Raw genomic sequence first — 22,393 nt, forward strand, 5'->3', positions numbered from 1 at the left:
GCAGCCATCAACAGCCGGATAAAAAAAAAAACTTCTGAGAAAAATACAGACCCATTTGCAAAAAGGGAGTAGCATTAAATAGAGAATCAAGATCTCTCCTATGTTTTAAGTAATTGTGTTAATGTTTAGTCCCAAGGGGCATTTTTGCCTCCTTTGGATAGAACAGCTGAAGAAAGACAGGAAGTACTGAGGAGAGGGGGGGACGACATGCAGCAAAGGGCCGAGGTTGGATTCAAACCCCAATCTGCTGCGACGAGGAGTCCATGCTCTAACCACCGGGTTTAACCGGCACCCACAAGTTTAGCTTTCTAATTAGTTTTTTGTTTTAAGTATTCACCAGTTGTCTAAAATGTTTACGCCCTGCATAGTTGCATGGGAAGCATTGTTTTCATTGTCAGCATAATTTTAGGTATTGGTTCTGTCCCTTCATGCCACCTTAAAAAAGTTCAAACTTAGTGATTGCAGGACGTGCCACAGTTTTGAATTTCAAAAGTTGCAATGCAATAAGACTGAATAAATCTGACAGTGCAGCGCATAGATAAGGACATTTTCCCCTCCACAGCCTGCACTTTGGGGTTTTGCTTAACATCAGCCAGTAACTGCAGTTTGTTCAGAGAAAAAAAAAAAAAGTAATTATCTACAGGGGAAAAAGAATACAAACAGCAGTTGTGTCCCTGTTATACCTTAGCTCAGCCTGTATCTCCTCCCCTGCTCCACTTCCTCCCTGCCCTGCAGTCGAACGCTGTTAGAGCTGCGTTTGAAAAGGCTCAGTTGAGATTGGAGGAACATAAATAGAGGATGAAAGAGTGGTTTGACGGTGGGGTGGGTGGGGGGGGCGGGAGGCTTTAGTGTTTTTTTTATTTTTTTAGTTTGGGGTGTAGGGACTGAACTGTGTAAAGGCTTGTGATTGACCTGGAAAAGCTGAGTTAAGTGAGTGGAACTGCACAGCATTTATCCCCGCTGAAAGTGCTGACAGGCTAAATGGACGAAAAAGTTTGGGACCGGCTCTCGACAGACTCTCCACACACAATCCCGGCTTTAGTGTAACAGCTGTATAGTGTTTGTGATTTTGCCTGTCTGTGTGAGATCTCTCTGTCAGCCCTCGATGGGCTCAGTGCAGTGATTAAAGGCTCTGCCGGAGTCCAGTCGTGATATGAGATATGAAGTTTCTGTAGCAATCTAGATGTAAGGAAGGGTTAACAGGAGGCTTGTCCACATTTGTGTTGTTTGCAGGAATAGGTAATGTTTGTTTGTTTGGTTTGGTCAAGTAGAATTAAAGCTGTTGGCCTGGTAACCTGTAAACCATTTTGAAAGTACACTGGGTTAACTACACTCATTTGAATGTTTTTATTATTTCACAAAACGAACATCAGCTACATTGAGGGACACTCAAAACTAGGGATTTTGACAGTGGCGATTTGAGACTCTGCGCGGGCCCCAGGCTAAACTTCCCATGAGTGAATGCTGTCAGATGGGGCCCCCTTAGGGAGGTTTCCTACTGTCATTGCAAACTTTGCACATTTTGAGCCACTTCAGTGGTTTAAGGTTTATCTGTCCTCAGGGACCCCCTACTGGTCTGGGGCCCCGAGAAGTTGCCTGCCCTGGCTGTTGACAAGCAGCGCCTCTGGATTTAGACCATTAACTCCTTAGATCAATTTAGGAGTAGCATCATTTTCACGTTGTTCCATACAATTGTACTTGGTTTTGCAATCAGTGAAGTCACCCCCTGCTGGTCATTAAAGGAACGCAGGCTTAAGGCACCTCTGCATCTGAAACCAGGAGACATTTTTACATTGTTTGTACAATCTAAAGATGCACTTCACCTCTTCCCGTATTCCCAAATTCACCAGTTGCTGTATTCTGACTAAGAACAGTGATTATTTTGTCTCTTCACTTTTTCTGCAAAATGGAATTTGTGTTGACTGTGGCACTTTTTCAGCGCCTTTAATTAGGCACACTTACCTCATGGCCAAAAGAGAAAGACAACAGTTCCACTCCACAAGTTGTTTTTCCTCTTTTTTCCAAACTCAAACACAGCTGCCTCAGTGGGAAAAGGGACCGAACTGAATGTTGCTTTTTCATCTGTGTTTGTCAGGCCTTTTCTCACACAAGCCCGTCAGAGAAAAGCTTCGGAAAAAGCAGATGGGCTTAGTCTGTGGTTACATATGAAATATGTAGCAGCCGTTATGAAGGAAAGATCTGTCATATATCACCCACTCTTAGACTGAAAAAAAAAAAAAAAAATAGAGTACGAGAGGATGAGAGAGGCTGAAGGCTGAGGGAGAGGAGCTGTTGAGGTTTTTCAGGGTTGAATCCAGTGGGTTGCTGTCAGGCCTCCAGTGGGCTGTCGGGCAGTTCGCTCTGTGGTTCCTTTACAGGCTTTTGCCTGGCAAGGGAGAGGCTGGCAGGATTGTGACAGACTGTGGTTGAGCCATAAACTCCCATACTCTAACAACGCTTTTGTTAAATCATGGGGACTGTATGTTACGGATGCTACGTCTTTCATGTTAAAGACAAGACGCATATTATGCTATATGTGTATATCCATGCACTTACACATGGGTGTACATCATTAAATGCCACCAGCAACTCAACCGAGCACTTTAAATAGTGTTTTTATTCATTCTATACAGTGAATAGTGTGATCATTGCTCACCAGCTGGCAGACAAATGATTACTTTCATATTACTCCAATAAAACACATATCCTCAACTTGCCCCCAATGAAAGTCTAGGGAGGTTTCTGCATCTTTTTAGTGTCATGGTTGTTGATAGAAACAAATATGGTTAAAATAGATTAAAAGCTGGTTTGTATTTATGAGGTTTGAATCTATTTGTGTTAGGCACCTTTTTACACAAAACAAAACCTCAAAAAAGAGAACGATGCTTTGTACCAGCTTTAGCTACTTATCTACATCATTTCGCCCTGTAGTCCCTATAACACACTGATAAAAACAGAGCTAAATCTATAAAATCCACTAGACAACCCTCTGATAAAATATATGCATTGGTATGAGCACACCCACAGACAGATTTTAACATCTTGTAAGAATAAACACAAAACATGTGTATACTTATCAAAAGAATACATATGAATCAACATTTGTGACACTTTGGATTTTGTTTGATTTCAGTTTTAGGTACATCATTTATTGTCAAGATTAGCTATAAAGCTAATAGCTATAAATAGGTAAGGAAAGCAAAACAAGATCAGCGCTCCAAGATGCTCCGGTTTGAAGGATTAATCAAGCGACGTCTCGAGCCAACATGCTCTTCATCAGACTGGTTAGCTATACTGTCAAAACTTTGATGCTGTTTTTTTTTTGACGATAAGCTCCCAAAGTATCTCAAAGGAAAAGAATCAAAGTAAGTCGGTCACAATTAGTTTTGATCTCAGATTACAAAGTGGAAGTGTGCTATTTGATGTTTTGCAGTATCACAGTATCAGCTTGTCCTCCCTCTTTGTCTTCCCAGATTTCAGACAATGAACATCACAGATTTTCACGATGGTTTACCACACTAATGACATTGTGTGAATCTATTTAAGTGGTTCAAAGCCTTTGTTGACTTTGTGCGGGGGCTGTTGCCATGAAAACTGAAAATACCGTATAATCAGGATCGCTCGAGTGTTGATGCAGCAGTTTTTTTTTTTTTCATCACAGAATATGAAATGTTATCTATCAGAGAAGTCTGCGTTTTTTATATTTGGAGTTGAGTCAGAGGTATCCACTCTCATTTTTTTCAAAAGGTTATTCAGACTTGAAACATTGATTTTCTGGCGTACAGAATACCCACTGACACACAGTCACACACAAAGAAAACAAGCAACAGGCGTTTTATTTTGGCTCTCTTTGCAGCCATTAACATCGGAGCTTTGGTGTTGGAGTGCTGAAATACTGAGTGAGGTTTCTGAAATAGCACAAGGATTCAGTCATCTGAACATCTTGTATGGTCTGAATACATTAGACACTCACCAGGCTCCCTAAAAGTCATTGTTACACGTCTCTACAGCCATGAATATTTGATACATACTTAATCAAGAGCAGGAGGACAATGTTACTGTGGAGACTATTCTAGGATAGAAAGGAGAGGAAAAGATTCGGCAGGAGAGGCTCAATATCTGTGCTTAGTGGGTTTATGTGTGCTGTGATGCTTATTACTGTTGACTAATATTTCCCCTTTAGAACTATAATATAAAAGCAATATCACACATGAGTCCATGTTTTTACACTGAAAACCTGCAAGACTGTGAGTATCTTTCTTTAGATCAGTGATTTTTAATCAACTCTGGTCTCAACTCAGCTTATCATTGTTGTATAAATGCTATATGACACTCAAGTTCTTGCTTTTTTACTGAATATTGGCACTATTGTCATTATCTTTCCATACATAGAGTAATAAGGTTCAAGTCTGATATGAGGGACTTTCCATCAACTCACCACGGAGCTTTCTTTTTGTAACCTCCATGAAGCTCTTTCATCGACCTCTTAATAGCCTCTACAGAAGTAACAGTGGCCTCTTTTCATACTGCAGGCTCATAAAGTGGACTCAAATCCTCTTTGTGAAAGGACGCAGCTTTATTGTCCCTTCATCTTTTCTTCCACTATGCCCACCATCTCCATCTCCACTTGTCACAGCCCTAAAGAGAAAAGACGAGAGTTCAGAGGTGACACAGCACTGTGGGCTGCGGAGCCTGTTTCCATGGAATCTGGATTTTAATTCGGGCATCTCCTCAGTCAGTCCGGGGTCCTGCCGTGTTATCATGGGTAACGAGTCATTGATGCTCGGCAGGGAAGAGGCCCCGCTAGCGTGATTAAGTCCATTGGTTTTACTGAGAAGAAAGCCAGGAAGCACAAAGCTCTTTACTTCGCACTCTGTCATCCAGAGAAAATAATTTAGATGAGTTTGGACAGCTGGGAAAGCAGCCAGAGACCGATTCAATGGTTTCACAAGTGGTTCTGTGAATCCACAGGGACAGAAAATTATGTTATTAAGCTTAAATTATGACATTTTCTGTTTTTGACTACCGAAAATGACTCTGTGTTATGTCTTAAAATGTAATTTAGCTCAAATTTCTTGGCTCTGGCATAATACGGAGATCCAGTATCAACCTTTCCAACCCATCAAACCACTTAAATGTCAGTGACTTGTGTTGATTTTAGGCCCAGTTCCACTTAATAGGTGAAGTGAAGGCATTGCACAAACAGCGGCTCGCTATAGGTCACCTTGTCAAGAAACAGCTGAATTCCTCCTCTCGCTCAAAACGGTGCATAAAGTGAAGTTATGAGTGAGGCCATGATTGTCAGGAGTAACCACACTCCATTGCCCACTGAAACAGGAAGTGTATTTTCATTAAGGTTACCCATGGGGAGAGAAAGTGTCAGAAGGCCAGGCCAAATCCCCGTGGCAACCAACCAAAGATTGCCCCACAGGCACTCACCTGTCAATCATTGTCCTTTTCTTGTGCAAACCCTGTGATTTACTCTAATGGGCCCATGTTTGTGGGCTCTGCTGTCCTCTGTTCAGGTCTGACCTGTCGAAGGTAACAGTAGAAGGGGCAGTGACTTGCAAACATTCACATGCAAAACATTGGACCTTAGGGGGGTTTCTTCTGTGCATGCGTTCCATCAGACCACCTTTGAGAAAGAAAAGAAAATATTATTCCTTGAAGGACAGAGACAAGCTTGGGTCTCCAAAAGGATGTAGGATTTAAACTGATACCAAAAACAAAACATAGAAGCACTCCGGAGAAGGGAAGTAACAGAGTATAAATATTTCTCATACACTTAAACACAGCTTGCAAGTATTCTTACAACACTTTACTTCCTTTGAACGCCTTAAATCCTACCACACAGATCTGTTCTCACTTCTGCTTTCCTTTTCACATCACGCTTGTTACTGAAGCCTTCATCATTTGTAAGTTATACATTATTTCTAGATGTCATCACTGTGTGCTGCTTCCCAGACATTAAGACCAATTTCAACCTAAATAGATTTGGCAATAATTTATGAAAAAGGACAACCTTCTTGACATATCCATTAAGGAATATTTACTGCGTGTCTGCGTCTTAGGCTGTGTGAAGCTTCTGCTGTATGTTTACATGTTGTGCCTCTCAAAAGATTCCACAATGGGACACCCAATATTATGCTGTTATATATATGTTCAATATAAATGTACATAGGTGGAGTTAACACGGAGGTTTCTTACAGCACTGTGTTGCAATCCAAATATAAAAAGGGCTATAGTGTGTACTTTTGCTCTGACTGCAGGCATGACTGCATGGGCTACAAAACGTTTGCCATTCTCTGTCATTTGAATAATTGGTTCACCAGCCATCACATCTTTCGCCAAAGCCCTCAAGCCTCACACAGATTCTTTTACATTTCCTAAATGTTTAAACTGATAAAATCTCATTCCTCTATGCAACCTCGCTTCATAGGGAAGGTGGATTGCTGGAAGACATCTGGTATTTTCATTTTACATGGGAGTGACACATTAACGAGTTCGCATTGTGTTACACACTTGTCTCTTCATCGTTGTAAAACTATTTTTGAACTATGTGCAATGAACTTTTGAACTGATTCTGGCAATTGTACGCTCTCTCCTGGAGGTCGTAGTGAATACAGAGAGCGATCTGACCTCAAGAGTGCACAAAAGACCTCTACCCCAGTTATCAAGTAAACTTTTTGAAAAGGCCATAGGAGACCAAGGGCTGCATTTTAAAAAAAAATTTTTTTTATATAACCTTCAAAGTATTTGTAACTGTTTATACATGATTGGTATTTCACATGAAATGACAAATATGTAATATTACCCTCTGCAGCATTATTGTGCCTGAACACCCACACATGAATGTATGTGGCTTCAGAACAAAATGTACAGTTTAATGGCAGATATCCCAGTATATATCACCATTGAAAAATGATCCCTTCTTTTTTTGGGCCAAGGATGATGCACATGAGCACTGAGCACAGATTGTCAGTTTATTGGAGTTGATTCTTGGAATCATATACTATATAAAGAGGCACATGGTTTGTGTGAGAGAAAACAGAGAGTTGCGTTGGAGCAGTTGAAGGTTTGTCTGTCCATCGAACTACTTTAGGAAATGGCCATTCTCCTTGAAAAGTCTTTGGAGAGCTTTCGATGGGATTGAGCTGGAGGAGGTCATTACTCCTGGCTCGAGTCTAAGTGATCCGTCTTCGTACGGAGGCCTGCAGTGGTAACCACCCAAACAACCCCGCCTCTGTTACCTAACCCAACCTTCCATCCTCCGCCTAACACCATCCCATTCCAGCACACACAAACAAACAAACCCCACAATATCCCCGTCACAACACAAGATATCACACCTTAGTGCATTTTGGCTTGTTAATATTTATACAACCCACATTTCCATACCAGTCCTGCAGGCAGATGCAGAGCATATGGCTTGTTGTCTCATAGTGAATGATTGAATAATCAGTTTGTAACCTTTTGTGGCTCATTCTCCAGGTGTGTCATTCAAGTGCGTGGATTTCGCTGCGGGAAAAGAAAGGGTAAATGAATAAATTACACAGGATAGATAGTTAGACTTCACATGGAGACGCAGGAGAGCTCATAATGACTTCTCTGTGGAGGAAGCTCTCGCATTTCCGTGGAACATTTTCTCCCTCCCCATTCCTCCTTTTCACACACCGCCCCCCCCTCCACCCCCACACTCTGCTGTACCTTCTATTTCTGACACAACAGCTATGAGTAATGAATAGTTTGCCTCGCACTGGTTCTTAACAAGTGAGCGGATTGTATACAGTGTGTTCTGTATATCGGGCTAATTAGTGTTGTGCTGGCACACCCTGGCAGAGCGCAGAAACAGCCTACTCAGTGGTTACTCCTACGTTTCTGCTGCAGGCAAGTCTGCAGCCAGTTATGTTTGCTAGTGGGGGAAGAAGTGACAGTGGCAGACACTGAAGCTTATTCAGGAGGATGTAGTGCAGCATGGTGGGTCACTCTAAAGACCGGAAGGCTAAATATGTACCTTAAACCCACTTCCCTGCATGTTGAACACAAGTTATTTGCCTTGATGCATGTTTACAGTTTGAGGCGTGGTACTTTTTCGATACACGATAGACAACTGTTGAATATTACATTGTTTAGTTTAGTTTGTTTTTCACAAAAATGCAAAGATATGATAAGAAAATATAAATGTACATGTGTGATAGAAGTCAGTAAAAGGCTTGTTTTAAAATCCAAAGACATGTACAAGGGCATAATAAAATATATAAAACCACTGAAACAACAAAAAAAGCCTCCGCTTGAGGTGTTAGAACTTAAACTTAATTTTGGCTTGAAATAATGTGTTATGCTACTTGACTCTTTTTGGTTTACTCAGCAAAATGTTTGAGGAAGAAGCTGTACTTGCCCAGCAGCAACCACTGCAACATTATGGTCTACACTTGGCTGATCCCTCATTCTTTAATCTTCTGCTACCAAATATTAGTTTAACACGACTTATATCACTAAAACATACTGTTTCAAGAGACTGTGTGTGGTATATGAATCCATATATGTTTATTTTTCTGTAGATGAGGGCAGAATGTAGTATGAGTCTGCATTAGTGCATTTACATGGTGATTTAGATTTTTCATGGTAAGGGATTACTCTTTTGATATCTCTCGCATCCAAAACTTGATGAGGATCAGCACAAAGAGGTTACATCTGTTAAAAATGAACTGAACAAAATGCAAGAAGTTGTACTGAAAGAATGGGAAAAGCTCTAATATAGAACCCCATTAAGAAATGGACGTATCCAATGTGACCTACAGGTCTCTAACCCCTGTTTTAAAGCTCTGGGTTTGAGATTTTGACCATCGTCTTCTAGAACTTTTGGAAACAGAAATGGTCATATTTGGTCAACATGGTGAAACGCATTGATATGCCACCTTATTAGCCATTGTGCCATTGTTGTTGACAATGCTGATATCAGAAGTCCCGCCCCGTTTAGATTTTGATTGGTCGGTGAGAAGTGACATTGATGAGTGCAAAGTTGTTTCAAAAGTTGAACTATTTTAAACTGAAAGCCTTTTTTTTAAACTTTTGGAACGAGTTTACAGTCAGCGCTTATATACAGTCTATGAATGAAACCAGTTTTCAGTTTCAATGACAGGACGTGTATTTCACCCTGCAGCCAATACTACTTTTATTGAATGTACACTCTTCCTTTGCATTTCTTTACTTTATTTACACATACTGTAACTATGCACTAACACTACACAAGTTTGTCACTGATTCATCTCTGTGAGCATTGATTTCCTGCTCCCACGCTGTTCACCACCTCCTTTGACAGCTCACTTTTCTGTCTTTATTATTTTTCCTCAGTACCATCCCACAGATCCCTCACTTACTGTGAATTTTCCAGAACTGAGGAGATGAAAAAGCCGTCTCTTCTCGGGCGTATCTTTTTCCCTATTCACCTCGTGTTGTGTTTTCTTTCACTCTGTCTTCTCGTGTAACTCAAGACGAAGTCACTTGTTTGTAACCTGTTTGGCTTCGATTCTCGTCCTCAGTCAGCCCATCCTTGCCTTTCAGCGATATTGTATCATTTATACCTTGACACACTTGCCTCCTTCACATGCACCTGCTCCTTCTCACTCATCTATCTCCTCCTCTCTGTCTAACACCTCCCAGTTTGTCTCCTTCTCTTCATCTCCAGCTTCATCTCTCTCTCTCTCTCTCTTTCTCTTTGTCACTTTGCTTCCTCGGACCAGACTGGAAGACTCCCTCTCTTTATGATGCCTGACATGTGGCAATTTCCCGCCGTTAATGACAAGAAATGTGCCAATTAGCTCTCCGGATGTTTCGCTGCCAATCAGTTTCTAACGAGCTGCGAGCCTGTGTGTGTGTGTGTGTGTGTGTGTGTGTGTGTGTGTGTGTGTGTGTGTGTGTGTGTGTGTGTGTGTGTGTGTGTGTGTGTGTGTGTGTGTGTGTGTGTGTGTGTGTGTGTGTGTGTGTGTGTGTTTGCATGTGTGTGTGTTTGCATGTGTGTGCAAGTTTGTGTCTGCTGGTATGCAAGAAAGTTAGACATGGCCTCAGCTGAATTTAAATCATTTTTATTTTTTTCTCCTCAAGTGCGGTGTGGAGATCAGCTTACTCTTTTTCATCTAGGGTTTTATTAATGAGTCCCAATTATAGCACGTACAGAGTAAATGATGGGTGAACTGTTGCTCACTTTCCCTCCCTCTCTCTCTCTCTATCTCTCACACACACACACACACACACACACACACACACACACACACACGTATATACACATACATTTCCACTTCTGACATGAGTTTCTATCACTTTCTATCCCTCGTCACCTCGTCTCCCTCCCACCGCTCCGTCTGCTCTAAAAAGCTCTTTTGTTCAATTTTTAATTACCTTCTCATATAAAAGTGCTCTTGACATCTGAATGCAGCACGTTTCAGAGAAGCTGTCTCCGTGACTGGTGCAAAATGGATAACCAGCTCTTTGTATCTACTGTCAATCTCTATTGGAGAATAGACCTGATGCCCTGAATCAGCACTAAAAAAAGAAATTATTCATCAGTTCAACAAAACTCATTGTTTCTTTTCTTTGCATCATCTTGATTTGTTTGATTGAACTGTTGTCCCCTTACTTTGCATCATGACAGAGATACCAACAAGGCTTTCAAGTCTTTATTTCTAAACACTGGGGCTTTTCTTTTTGTTCATGTTTGACGTATTTGTTAGTTTGAGTCAGTATAAGAATTCATGCAGATATTGTAACACCATTAACACACGCGCGCGCGCACACACACACACACGCAGACAAATGTATGTGGTTTATTTCAAACACACAGATGCATTCACTACAATCACTGCAGCCTCCTTATCTATAATTAAAAAGTGTTGATAGCTGATCATTACTTTCATTGCAGTGATTACAATCTTTAAGACGAGCTGAGTAATTTACATTATTTGTTTGTGTGTTTAATGATGGAGACTTACTATGTAGAGTACAGTTTACAAAGAGCATCTAAATATGTAAAATAGAAGCTCCAGTTCTGCTGCTGCAGCCTGACAGATGTCTAACTAGCTCTTCGGGGAAGGTCAAAGCAGACAAGTTTCGATGCAATTTAAACAGAAGCCAATTCAATAGCACAATACTAAAACGTGAGATTACACACATGTTGGAGAGAGCTTTCCACTTTGTGCTTTGACTAGATGTGAAACAGTGTTTTGCACAAAAAGCTGATAACACCCTGAGCATAAGGATCACGTCTCAAAACAGACAATGTTCATACAATAGCCCACCAGTAACATCAGCTCAAATACAAAAAGCTCAGATGTTTTCATGTCTTACTGCTTTGTTACAGGTCAAAGTCTTGTTGAGCCATCTTGTTGAAATGTTGAGCATTCGATGTTGTTTTCATTTTGTTGCTTCCTGATTTTTAAGAAAAAAAACAAAGACAATGAAAAGTGAAAAATACGAGAGTCATCAAGTCACATTTTAAATTAAAACACATATCTGATAACCCACCGAACACAGAACACAGCTAACTAACTCTAGGATTTAGCCACTTCCTTGATAACATTTACGTTTGAGAATCTTGGATATGATAGGAAAGGCGAGTATTTGTATTTCTTCTACATGTCAACGCTCATCTTGAACTCACTGGATGTATTTAAGCTAACAGCTCTGAACTAAGCAGTGAGGCAGTGATTCTGTTCTAACTACGGTTTAGATATGTTGTTTGTCATTTCTTCCCGCTGCAGTTCTCATTGACGTGTATAATCATAAAAGCTGCTTCATTAAGCATGCAGTAAAACAAAATGAAATCACGAGCAGCTAGTATAAAAAGGACCTTTTCTTTATGTGTTTGTAAGTCACTCATTATTTGGTTTCATCTTCTTGAGCAATAACGACGAGGTCTAAAAAAAAGGGAAAAAGGATTGATAGATGAAATGTCTCTCCTGTATATTGCAATTGATGTCATGCAGCGCTATATTGCTTAGTGCATGTGTACAAGTGGGAGAGGTTTCATTTCAGCTGGTAGACGGCTTCTATCCTCCCTGACTCCATGAGATTGATTCGGCTAATACATTTTTATGGAGGAAAACACTCATAAGCAGGGGGATCACATTAACAGATCTGTCTTGAAATCTCTGTGAATCAAAGCTGTGTGCAGAACGTTCTACGAGTTGCACCTTGCATCATGTCGGCGGGGATTTCCAAGGCGGCTTGGGTTGGAAGAGGTTAAGTGTGAAATAATTGTGAAGCGAGGTATAGAAAACATTTTCTTCTCCGCCTCTCTGATGTGCTCCCACTGGATAAGAGAGACTTACTGAGGTGTGACACTGATGGCTTCTTTGATATCTGTCATCTCACACAGACACTAGTGAAGCTGCTGGTGCGTGTCACAATCAGCTTCTCATCTCTTCTCAGGAACTTCTAGAGCTATTGTGTTGGACATGTTTTGCTCTTTCTGTTCTTTCTTATGCAATCCACCAACAAAACTGAGCCCACACTGTTTTGTTTTGGCAGGCCTTACATCAGGTTATTGCTCCAATTTCTTTGCAGATACTTCATCTCTCATGTGAAAGACCCTTTATAAACATCCCGCTTATCTTTCCTGTACTACTCCTCCGCCTCTTATCTCTTATCAGGCCCTGCTCCTCATGGGATATCAACAAAACACAGGAAGTGAGCTATTTGCCAGGCCTCCTCTCTGCTGGACGCCTCCCTTTTGAAGAAAAAGCAGACGCGCAGGAAATATTTTTGAATCAAAGTGGCGGCGGAGTGTGAGGCGGCACGTGCTATTCTTCTCCCCCCCCCCCCCCCCCCCCCACCTCTTGAAGAGAAAAGGGAGCTCGGTGATTTACAGCCAAATAAAAGTTCTAAATGGTCCCCTGCTCTGTGAGAGTGCCAGGAGCGCAATATCAGCATCATTTGGAGAACTGAAGCTGATGAGGAAAGGTCAGAGAGACTCTCAGCTTAAGAAATAGTGTGGAGTTTTCTTTTTCTTCCGTTTGACAACGCTGCTGCTGCTACTGTAGCGCTTTGTTCTAAGGGGAGAATAAAAGGAGCATGATAGATATTGACTTTTTGTAGCAGGACCTCAGGGACGTAAACAATTGCGCTCTAATCCTGGCACTCACTGCTGTTTGAGAGGTTCGGTATAGACAAGAAAAACTATAGCTCTTTAAACACTTCTACAGTTTAATGAGGTCAGCCTTCTGCTTTAATACACTTTTCTGTTGTCTAATATCTGCCTGTCTTTTCCTCTCCTTCTCAGGTGGAGTGGTTAAAGAATGAGGATGTTATCGACCCTGCAGATGACAGGAACTTCTACATCACCATCGACCACAACCTGATCATCAAACAGGCCCGCCTCTCCGACACCGCAAACTACACCTGTGTGGCCAAGAACATAGTGGCCAAGCGACGAAGCACCACCGCCACGGTTATCGTCTACGGTAAATGACCGTCTTTACTTTAAACAACGCAATAACTGAAATGCAAATAGTCACGAAATACATGTTTAAAGTCAGACACTCAGGTGTTGAGAAAGAGCTGAAATCCTCTAAAAAGTCACCTCAAAATAAAACAATTTTCAAAGCCTCTGCATAAAGTAAATCCTTTTCTTTCCTGCAGCGTGTCACATTCGCTCACTTTGTTTCTGCTGGAAGGAAGGTGTGCAAAGAATGGAAGATTTGTGATTTTCCAAACAGTGAGCGAGGTGGCTGACGTGGCTGATCCGTACTTTAAAGAGACCCCCGCTGTGGTTTCACACTGACTCGCCCACTGTCTCTCTCTAACATCCGCTAAAATTACTGTTTCTGCACAGCACGGCTGCAAAGTCGAACTTCAACTCCTGCTAGAGGCGGTGCAAACTAGATGAAGAGGTTGTTGCGTGTATGTTGATGGAGAAACAGACGGAACAAAAGTGAACAGATGCTAGAAACCTTCAAGTTTAACAGAACTGTCACACCACTATCTTACAACTGTCTTATCTTCTGTTAAATGTGAGAGCAATGGGTCACATTGTGTTGATCAATGTAAGAGTGATGTAGAAACACACATTTAAAAAACCCAGAGAGTCGATTCTATAGAGGAGGAGTGCTAACTCTGCAAGGCTTTCCCATCAATACCACATTCTATATTAGGGTTGAAAAACTGCTTTGATGTCAGCTTGTCCTTGAAAGAAAAGAAAAAAACCCACACAATAAGCCACTGCGTCTATTTGTGCTGTCCTTGTTTCTTTATCCAAAATGAGAGTCTGCACATTTATGCAAAGTTTTATTTTGTACATTCAAGTGCAAATGAAGCTCCAAGCGGGACCCCGAAGGATAGGGGAGCCTTGTGACAGATACGGGAGATGAAGAAATAAGAATGACAAGCAGCATGTTGTTAGCCACGCTCGCTGTAAGGACACTGTAAAAGAGAGTGTAAGATGTTTGGGAGGGGGGGAAAAGAAGGAGGACAGACGATAGATCCATAATCCATGGAGGAAAGAAGGCAGCCAGTAAAGAAATGTGTGTTTTTGGCACTCCTCACCCCTGGAGTCCAATATTTTGGGCTTCACTCATAAGCATGTCACATTTGAAAGTCGGAGGCTCCAAGGGGGCCGAGAGTTGCACCATCTCAAATGCCACTGACTTGTTCGCAGCCACAAGCCCTGGTGTCACTCTGCACTGGATTTAGTCACTGACAGAGATGGATGAGAGTGGGAAGAGAGGCATTAGGAGGAATCAGTGAGTGGAAAATGCAGCAACCGGAGCAGAATTTACTGTCTGGCTGCACGGCGAAGAAACGACCCCAGATTTCAGGGTCAAAAGACAGAAACTAGATGTATATGTTTTAAATTTGGCATATTTAGCACGTGTAGGGCTCAAAGGATTCTACATAATGATACAGTGACTGGTCACGCTTTACAATAACCTTTCCCAAATCCAAATGTCATGAAGTTTTTTGCCCCTCTGCATGCTTCATGTTTTTTTTTATTCATGATCACTTCATTATCGTATCCTCTTGGCAAAACACTTTGTTAGTTTTTATTAAGTAAACATTATAGATTTCCCATTAGCAAAGTTTTTGAATTGCTGAAGATAAATGGTGATTCAAAGATCCTAAACAGAGTGGAGTCTTCCTGATACGTTTGAGTGCTTCAAAGGCAAAGTGAATGGCGTGCCGCAGAATGATAACACCACCTTAACACTGACAAACTAAAGTTGTCTTCATTAATGTTGGAGAAATGTCTGAGCAAAGAAAGAAGCAGGAAAAAAAAACAACCAGGAAAAAGAGACATATTCTAACACGTTCCTGTCACCTTGTCTTCCAGTGAATGGCGGCTGGTCGACATGGACAGAGTGGTCGGTGTGCAACAGCCGCTGCGGCCGGGGTTACCAGAAACGCACACGCAGCTGCACCAACCCAGCCCCGCTCAACGGTGGCTCCATCTGTGATGGGCAAGGCATCCAGAAGCTGGCGTGCAATCCTCTGTGCCCAGGTACGTCTCACAGAAACAAAACACCCACTCAGCGGTGGGTGGAGAGTGTACAAGATCACAAAATATAATACAAGTCTGTGTTTGCATATTTCACTTGTTTGTTTCTCCACCCTTACATGTGTGTCTCTTTCCAACATAACTCCACTCATACACTCATTTGTCCTCATATCTCATTTGTCATCTCATTCACTCTACCCTGCTCTGTCCTATCTGTTGTGTGGTAGTGGATGGCCTGTGGACAGAGTGGAGTAAGTGGTCCACCTGTGGGACAGAGTGCACCCACTGGAGGAGGCGAGAATGCGGCGCTCCGGCACCCAAAAACGGGGGGAAGGACTGTGAGGGCATGGTACTCCAGTCCAAGAACTGCACCGATGGGCTGTGCATGCAGAGTGAGTACCCGACTAATCCTCTGCTACTCTCTCTGACCTGCCCACCGAAAGGAATCCCCTCACCCGTAGACCTTGAGTTTCACTCTGCTCTTTCATCACAACGCTGTGTTTCACATCCTTACATAACACTCTCATCGCGTCTTTCACTCACGATGTTCCACTTCAGTCATACATAAACAATAAGACATGCTGGAACGCTTTTTCTCTCTTTATTTGAACATGCATAATACACAAAAGCTGTAAAAGAGTGACATAAAAGTAAAAACTCCTGCACAGCTCATCCTGCTGCCAATATAAGTATGTGTTAAAAAAAAAAAAAAAAGCCTTTGCCGCATGGGGGAGAAGTCTAAGGCATTATCCTTGTCACAAGGTTAGCATTTTGGAGTTATATTTAAAGTAATAACAAGTGATTATATTGTACATATAACTGCATATAAGGGGTCACAACTTCCTGGCTGCTTTGATGACCACCTCAGTTAAAAAAAAAACCTTGCAGTTTCCTTTAGAAGACACGAGGCCACTAAGTGCTGCCAATTACATGTTTAAGTGTTTTATCCATAATCTTTTCTTATAATGATGAAGTGCACTTAAGGCTCCAAGATTCACCAAAGTTCTTACTCGTAAATACTTCTGCCAGTTTGACTGTTATGTAGCTAGCATTAAATAAAGGAGCTGTTGTGGTCGCAGCCAGATAATTCTCTGCAGGCAGTGAAATGTTTTCTGCAACTCATGCACAAGAGTGTGTGTGTGTGTGTGTGTGTGTGTGTGTGAAGAAGCTACAGGATAAAGTGTTTGCCACCTCTAACTTCATCTACCAAAAACTGGCTTTGCCCCCTTTTCTTTTTTTGTTTTTTAACAAGAGAAAGAGGAGGAGACTGAGACGGAGGAAGCTGGAACGGCTGCACAGTAACCGAGTTAACTTGTGCGTCTAGTTTAATCAGGATCCTCTCCAGTAAACATATTTGAAGGTGTTAGACCCACACGCTGTCACAGATGCTTCCATTGTGTCTCTAACCTACTACAGATGGTGATTGTGACACTAATAATATAATCGAGGCTGGGCTGCTGGATGTGTAGAATTTGATACAGCTGGCTGTCACTGTGTGCAGATGATGTGAGGTTTGGCTACACTATGAGTTTATAAACCGCCACATATACTCTTATGTCGAGGAAACATTCCTCTATAAGTTAGTGTTGACATCACACAGGACACAGCTGGATCAAACTCAAGAAAACATATACTGTTCTGTCGGCCCATATGTGCTGAGGACTGACAGGAAACTATGACTTCAGTGTTCAGTCATTTAATTCAGCACCAGATGAATGCATTAGGTGATTTCATAGCCACGCTCGTACGTCTGGCTGTATAGAAACATCAGGCAGCAGTCTAAAGAACTACCCTTATTTGTCTTATTCATCCTTTTTTATTTCCCTCTGCGGCACAACATACATCCAACCCACACTTCTCTCCCATCCCCTCTGCGACTCAGCCCATCTCAGAAGCATTAGTTCTCCGCAGATTGATGGCTAGTTTGCAGAGAATATAAAGCCATGATGATATGGATTTAGGATCATTCCAGGGATTGATTTTTTTGGGAAGCTAAGAGGGTGAAGCCACTTATGTCAATGCTAATGACCATTTCCACCAGCATTTAGAGAGAACGGCCCATTATCTAAAAGCTCACATTATGGCAAATATGATTGGGAATGGAAGTTGTGTGCAATCTGAACTCACCTCGGACCGCTGATCCGCTCCCTCTAGTGCAGGGCGGGGAACAAGGCAAACACGTGTCCGTGGATTCCGTTGCAGCTTTATCTTATTTTCTGTTGTTTGAATTTATTTAAATCATTTCAATTGCAGTCCATCGCAGGAATTTGTCAAAAGGAATTTGATACAAGCAGGGCTGGAAATAGAACTCTGGCAACTCTTCTCCTGTAAAAACACGACTGACCCGAGTCAAAAAGAAAAGAGTTGTGCTATAATTGACTTTGCAGCTTGTTAATCACATTTAGACTGTCGGGGAGTTTAGGGGTTGGACCTAACAAAGTTAAATGTCTGCAGATTGATCTAGAGAGGTTGCACTCTGCCTGTTCAAAGAGAACTTCCCAACTTACACGAGAGTATAGTTTTCACACATCACCGAGGATGACCTGTCTAAATCTGTGTTTTTCCTGCGCTCCCTCTGTGGTCCGTCCTCCCCGGTTCTGATGTTGTTTTCCAGGCCTTTGGTAACCCCGCTCTCAGACATGACATTTTCTTGACATATTGATTTAGCAAAAGGGGAGCGCACACACCAGCAAGGGCAAATCCTTTATTGCTATCGTAGACCAGAGATTGGAGAAACATTACTCTGAGGCTCCTTTCAGCATGAGAAAAGACAATTTTTGTTTCTTTAATTCTGTGTGGCCAGTAGTTCAAAAATATAATTAAAGATATAACAGCCTACTCCATGTCTTTTTAAAGGGGCTGGATTTAAAATACATTTAAGTACAAAGGGGCTGTATATTTTTGTGTCAGAATCTTAAGAAGGTGAATTTAAATGTTTGACATGTATCTTTGGATTCCTCTAAGACACTCAGGTTGTTTTTTTTTAATAAACACAAAGTTGCTTCAGTCATCTTCTTAATCAGTTTGTCCCTCCTAAAAACTCCTCCGCAATGCATGTCTGTGTTCAATAAACATTTATGATTGAGCTAACTAGACTACCAACCAAACATTGATCTTATAACCAGGTAATGATGAATGATCTGTCACAGCATCTCTATAGCTGTGTGTCAATATCATGGAGAAGTTTGAAGTTGTACTTTTTGTACCACATCTACGATTTCTTGTTGATAAAGGGCTGGATTGAGGCTGTTTAAGGGCCTTATTTGGCTCATGGTCAACATTTGGGAATGACATTCAAATCATTTTCTATTTCAGTCGATTCCAAGAAGCAGCCAAAATAAAGCTTCAGCCATTCCAATGACGACACCGGTTTGGCTTGAAGACAGTATTCTTCGTTGAGGCTGGAAATCTACCATATTGAAAGGAATAATGACTCGTGTATACACAGACATGGATTTCCTGTTCTATGAATCCCCCTTCCTCCCTCGCTCTATGTTGTCAGGAAAGAATAATCTTTGTTCGTCTGGAACTCCGAGGTTTCCTTCCCAGCCCACCCAGTGGAGCATGCGTTTACTCTGGCTATACCAAAGGAGCTCCGTTGAATGGAAACTCTATAGGATGGGTTCAAATGGGCCATCAGTTAGACCGACCCTGACAGTCACCTCCCCCTGCTCCGGCCCGCTCTCCCTGCTGCCTGATTACATGTACACACCAGCCCCATCTATCAAGCCATTGATTTTCCTGTCACTCCACTTGTCCGCCTGTGGCTCTCCCCCTCTCCAATAAGGACTTCATTGTTTGTATAGTTGTTTATGGATGTCCCACAAGGACTGAATATTATGTTTTCTAGTGAGCTTCATGACGGTGGCCTACAAGGGCAAACACAAAAACAACTTAGGAAATGTGCAGCAAATGGAAGGACTGCATTTGAAAGGATTCATGGATTGAACTTCCCTTGAAAGCATGATTACCAGACTAAATATTGTCCAAAAAAAACCAAGCCAAACATGGAACGCTTTATTGGCGTATATTAGGAGTGTAACTGGAAAGGACACAGAGAATTGAAATACAGGGTTTAATGTAGTGAATGTGTGTGTAGATACATGTTATATACATGTTATATGATTATATGATACAGCTCTCCTTTTTCTTATCTCTTTGTTGTCTGGATTTTGATTATTAACCCTTCGTAATGTCTGTATTATTTCAGCCTTTCTTCAGTAGTTGACATGGTAAAATTCATTATTTTTAAATATATACAATTGGTTTATAAATCCACTGCAAGAAAATTCAATTACAGGAAAAAATGATAGGAAATCAAAGTCATATAGAATCGTAGATAATCTGTATTCGCTGTGTTGATGAGTTCAGTGCCTGGTGTCTAGGACAGAATCCCTTTCTGTAGTCTGAATCTCTTGAAATACCCTTTCTTTGGGCTTGAAGTGCTACAAGCAGCACTTTTCTGTTACTCAATCTGTTCTGAACTTTTATATCAGATTTTTCAATTGCAGCTCTTTTAGGCGTTTGCAGCACCTTTGCCCTTCTTGGCCACCGTACTTCAACCAGGCAATGAAAAAGCCAGACTTGGTTCACACAAACAATCTTTATGAAATATATTTCTCTAAATGGCTGTACTTCAACCTGTTTTTATATCCTGCTTTCCTCTCATAATAGTCCCTTTTATCCCATGCACCACCATCTCCACCCCCCCCCCCCCCCCTGCAGTGACAGATGCAAGGCTGTAGCTTTCTATTGACTCTGTTGGAGCCCTTGGCTTTATCAGCCCCTCCAACTCCCTCACCTGCCAGCATCGCTCCTGCTGCTGCCGCTGCCGAGGCACTAAGCCAAGATGATGGATAAAGCCACTCCCCTCGCAGACCATCCTCCACCCCCACCCCACCCCAAACTCCTCTCATCCATCTCTTTACTCTATACGCCGATCAGGAGAGGAGGGGGCCCAAATCTAGAAAGATCACCTCTCTGTGCCATCACTCCTACTTTTGAGTTTGTTGCTGTCTCATTTGTTGAGTTTGTTTTTCTGTTGGCTTAAATTTGATTTTTATCATTCCTCTCCCGTCATTCCCCCCCCCCCCCCCCTCTCCCTACCCCCCCCCCCCCCCCCCCCTGCTCTCTCTCTCTCCCACCAACAATCCCTCGCTCTCTTCAAGGTTCCTTTTATCAGAAGTCCTCTGAGGCTAGAGACAGGAATGATTTGGGAAAATCATGTGAGTTATTCATTTCTTTTGACTTTTGTTTTTTGCATTAGTCTTCATTCATTCTATGTCTTCGTTTCTTTAATACATTACTTTTTCCTTTTTGCACAAAAGCCACCATGCTTTCCAATGTTCTTTCATGCCCATCTACTTTTGATTCATGCCACTCCTTATTTTGACAGATAACTATTTCAGGGCATTTCCTTTTAGTGATTTCCACCCTGTCATTTCCCATGATGCCTCTCTGCTACCCAGCTGTCTCTTTCCAGCCCCGTTACTCCTCTCTTTATCCTGTTGCTCCTCTTAAACTTCAGTCTGACACTTTGCCTCTTCATCAGCTCAGTCTCGGACTCCCCTGAAGAATCTTACCCACTGTCTTTTACTCTGTGTATATTTTCCTCTTACTCTCTTTACCTCACCCTCCCTCTGTAAATCTCTGCGTCCTCACCCGGAATGGAGTGTTCAATAATCCCTTTCATTTCTATTTCTTGTACTTTTCCTTTTTTTCCCCACTCCGACAATGGCTCATGTTCAAAGGGATGTATTAATCTAAGTGATACATTTTAAAGCGTACACTTAGCAGGTTGCCGCCTTTATCACCAAAGCGAGGACGGGGAGATTGTACGACTGAGGGGGGATATATGTTAAATAACTGCAGGGAAGCTCGGCGGAGGAAGCGCAGTGAAATTACATTTTTTAGACTTTCATCATGGACTCCCTGCTCTGTTCTCTGTTGATGTCTGTGCAGGAGGAAGGATTAGAGGCCTCACATATATAAGGAAGAATCTTAACACTCCTCTCTAATGCAATGTCTCAGTTAGGGCCTCCCGTGTCCTTCCTAAGGACTAAAGTCTTTGAAAAACTACAGTATTAGATTCTTCCCCGCTTCCTTAATTGTGGCCAATCAGCACATCTAAAGAAACCATCTACTTTCTTTCTAATAACTGTGTCTGTGAGTGAAAGGAGATGTCCTGCTGAAGGTCAAACGCAATTCAGTTTCTTAAGAGATTCATGCATCAGAGCATGGAAGAAAAGGGATTTTAAATTGACTATATATTGAATGGTGTACTTGTTTAATGAAATTCAAAACATACTTTTCAATCATTAAAATTAGAATCAAGTTTTTTTCTAGAGAAAAGGAAGAGACCAAGGACAACATAAAAAACACAAAACTTACCGTTCATGATGTTCACAAAAGCCCTCTTGCGTTTTTCTTCTCTAGTCCTTCCTCCTCCTTTGTGCAAGACAACACGAGAGACACAGATTGAGTGCCATCTGTATCCCTCAGACACATGAGGCTAATTTACACAAATGCTCGGCCATCATGCATGCCCTGAAAGTGCCACGGATCTATGGCTGATGCTGCCATCTACTGGTGCAAATTCTGTCTAATTTGCATACTCAAATTATGTCAAAAAATAAAGCAATAAGAATGCAACTTTATCCTTTAGTCTTTGAATTTCCAAAGAGCCTCCCTGTCACACTCAGCAGTGTGCATTTGTACATGCTCACACAGGCCCTCTGGCATTTCACTTCCTGTAACGAAGAGTTTCTCCCCATTTGTCAAGTCGGTGACAGCGAAGGACATTCTTTACCAAACGCCACAGAGAGTCCACACTGTCAGTAGGCATCCATTAAATGGTCTGATCTGTAGCCGTGTCTGTCTGCGTCCACATGTCTGAGAGCCCCACTA

At 41.8% G+C, this 22,393-nt stretch overlaps 1 protein-coding gene across 5 annotated transcripts in view; it reads left to right on the forward strand.

Annotated features, from left to right (window-relative positions):
• Positions 1 to 22,393, forward strand: part of unc5cb (unc-5 netrin receptor Cb) — a 118,141-nt gene that overhangs the window by 80,044 nt on the left and 15,704 nt on the right. For 2 of the 5 annotated variants that reach the window (XM_020629784.3, XM_065965522.1), the window contains exons 5-7: positions 13,277 to 13,457; positions 15,323 to 15,490; positions 15,715 to 15,879. In XM_020629784.3, coding sequence (XP_020485440.1) covers positions 13,277 to 13,457; positions 15,323 to 15,490; positions 15,715 to 15,879 — 514 coding nt within the window. Of the gene's footprint in view, positions 1 to 13,276; positions 13,458 to 15,322; positions 15,491 to 15,714; positions 15,880 to 20,655; positions 20,713 to 22,393 lie in introns of all 5 variants that reach the window. The other 3 variants (XM_020629783.3, XM_065965523.1, XM_020629787.3) reach the window with 3 other exon arrangements.

This window comes from Labrus bergylta, chromosome 17 (assembly GCF_963930695.1).
Source record: "Labrus bergylta chromosome 17, fLabBer1.1, whole genome shotgun sequence".
In the NCBI taxonomy this organism is placed as follows: Eukaryota; Metazoa; Chordata; class Actinopteri; order Labriformes; family Labridae; genus Labrus; species Labrus bergylta.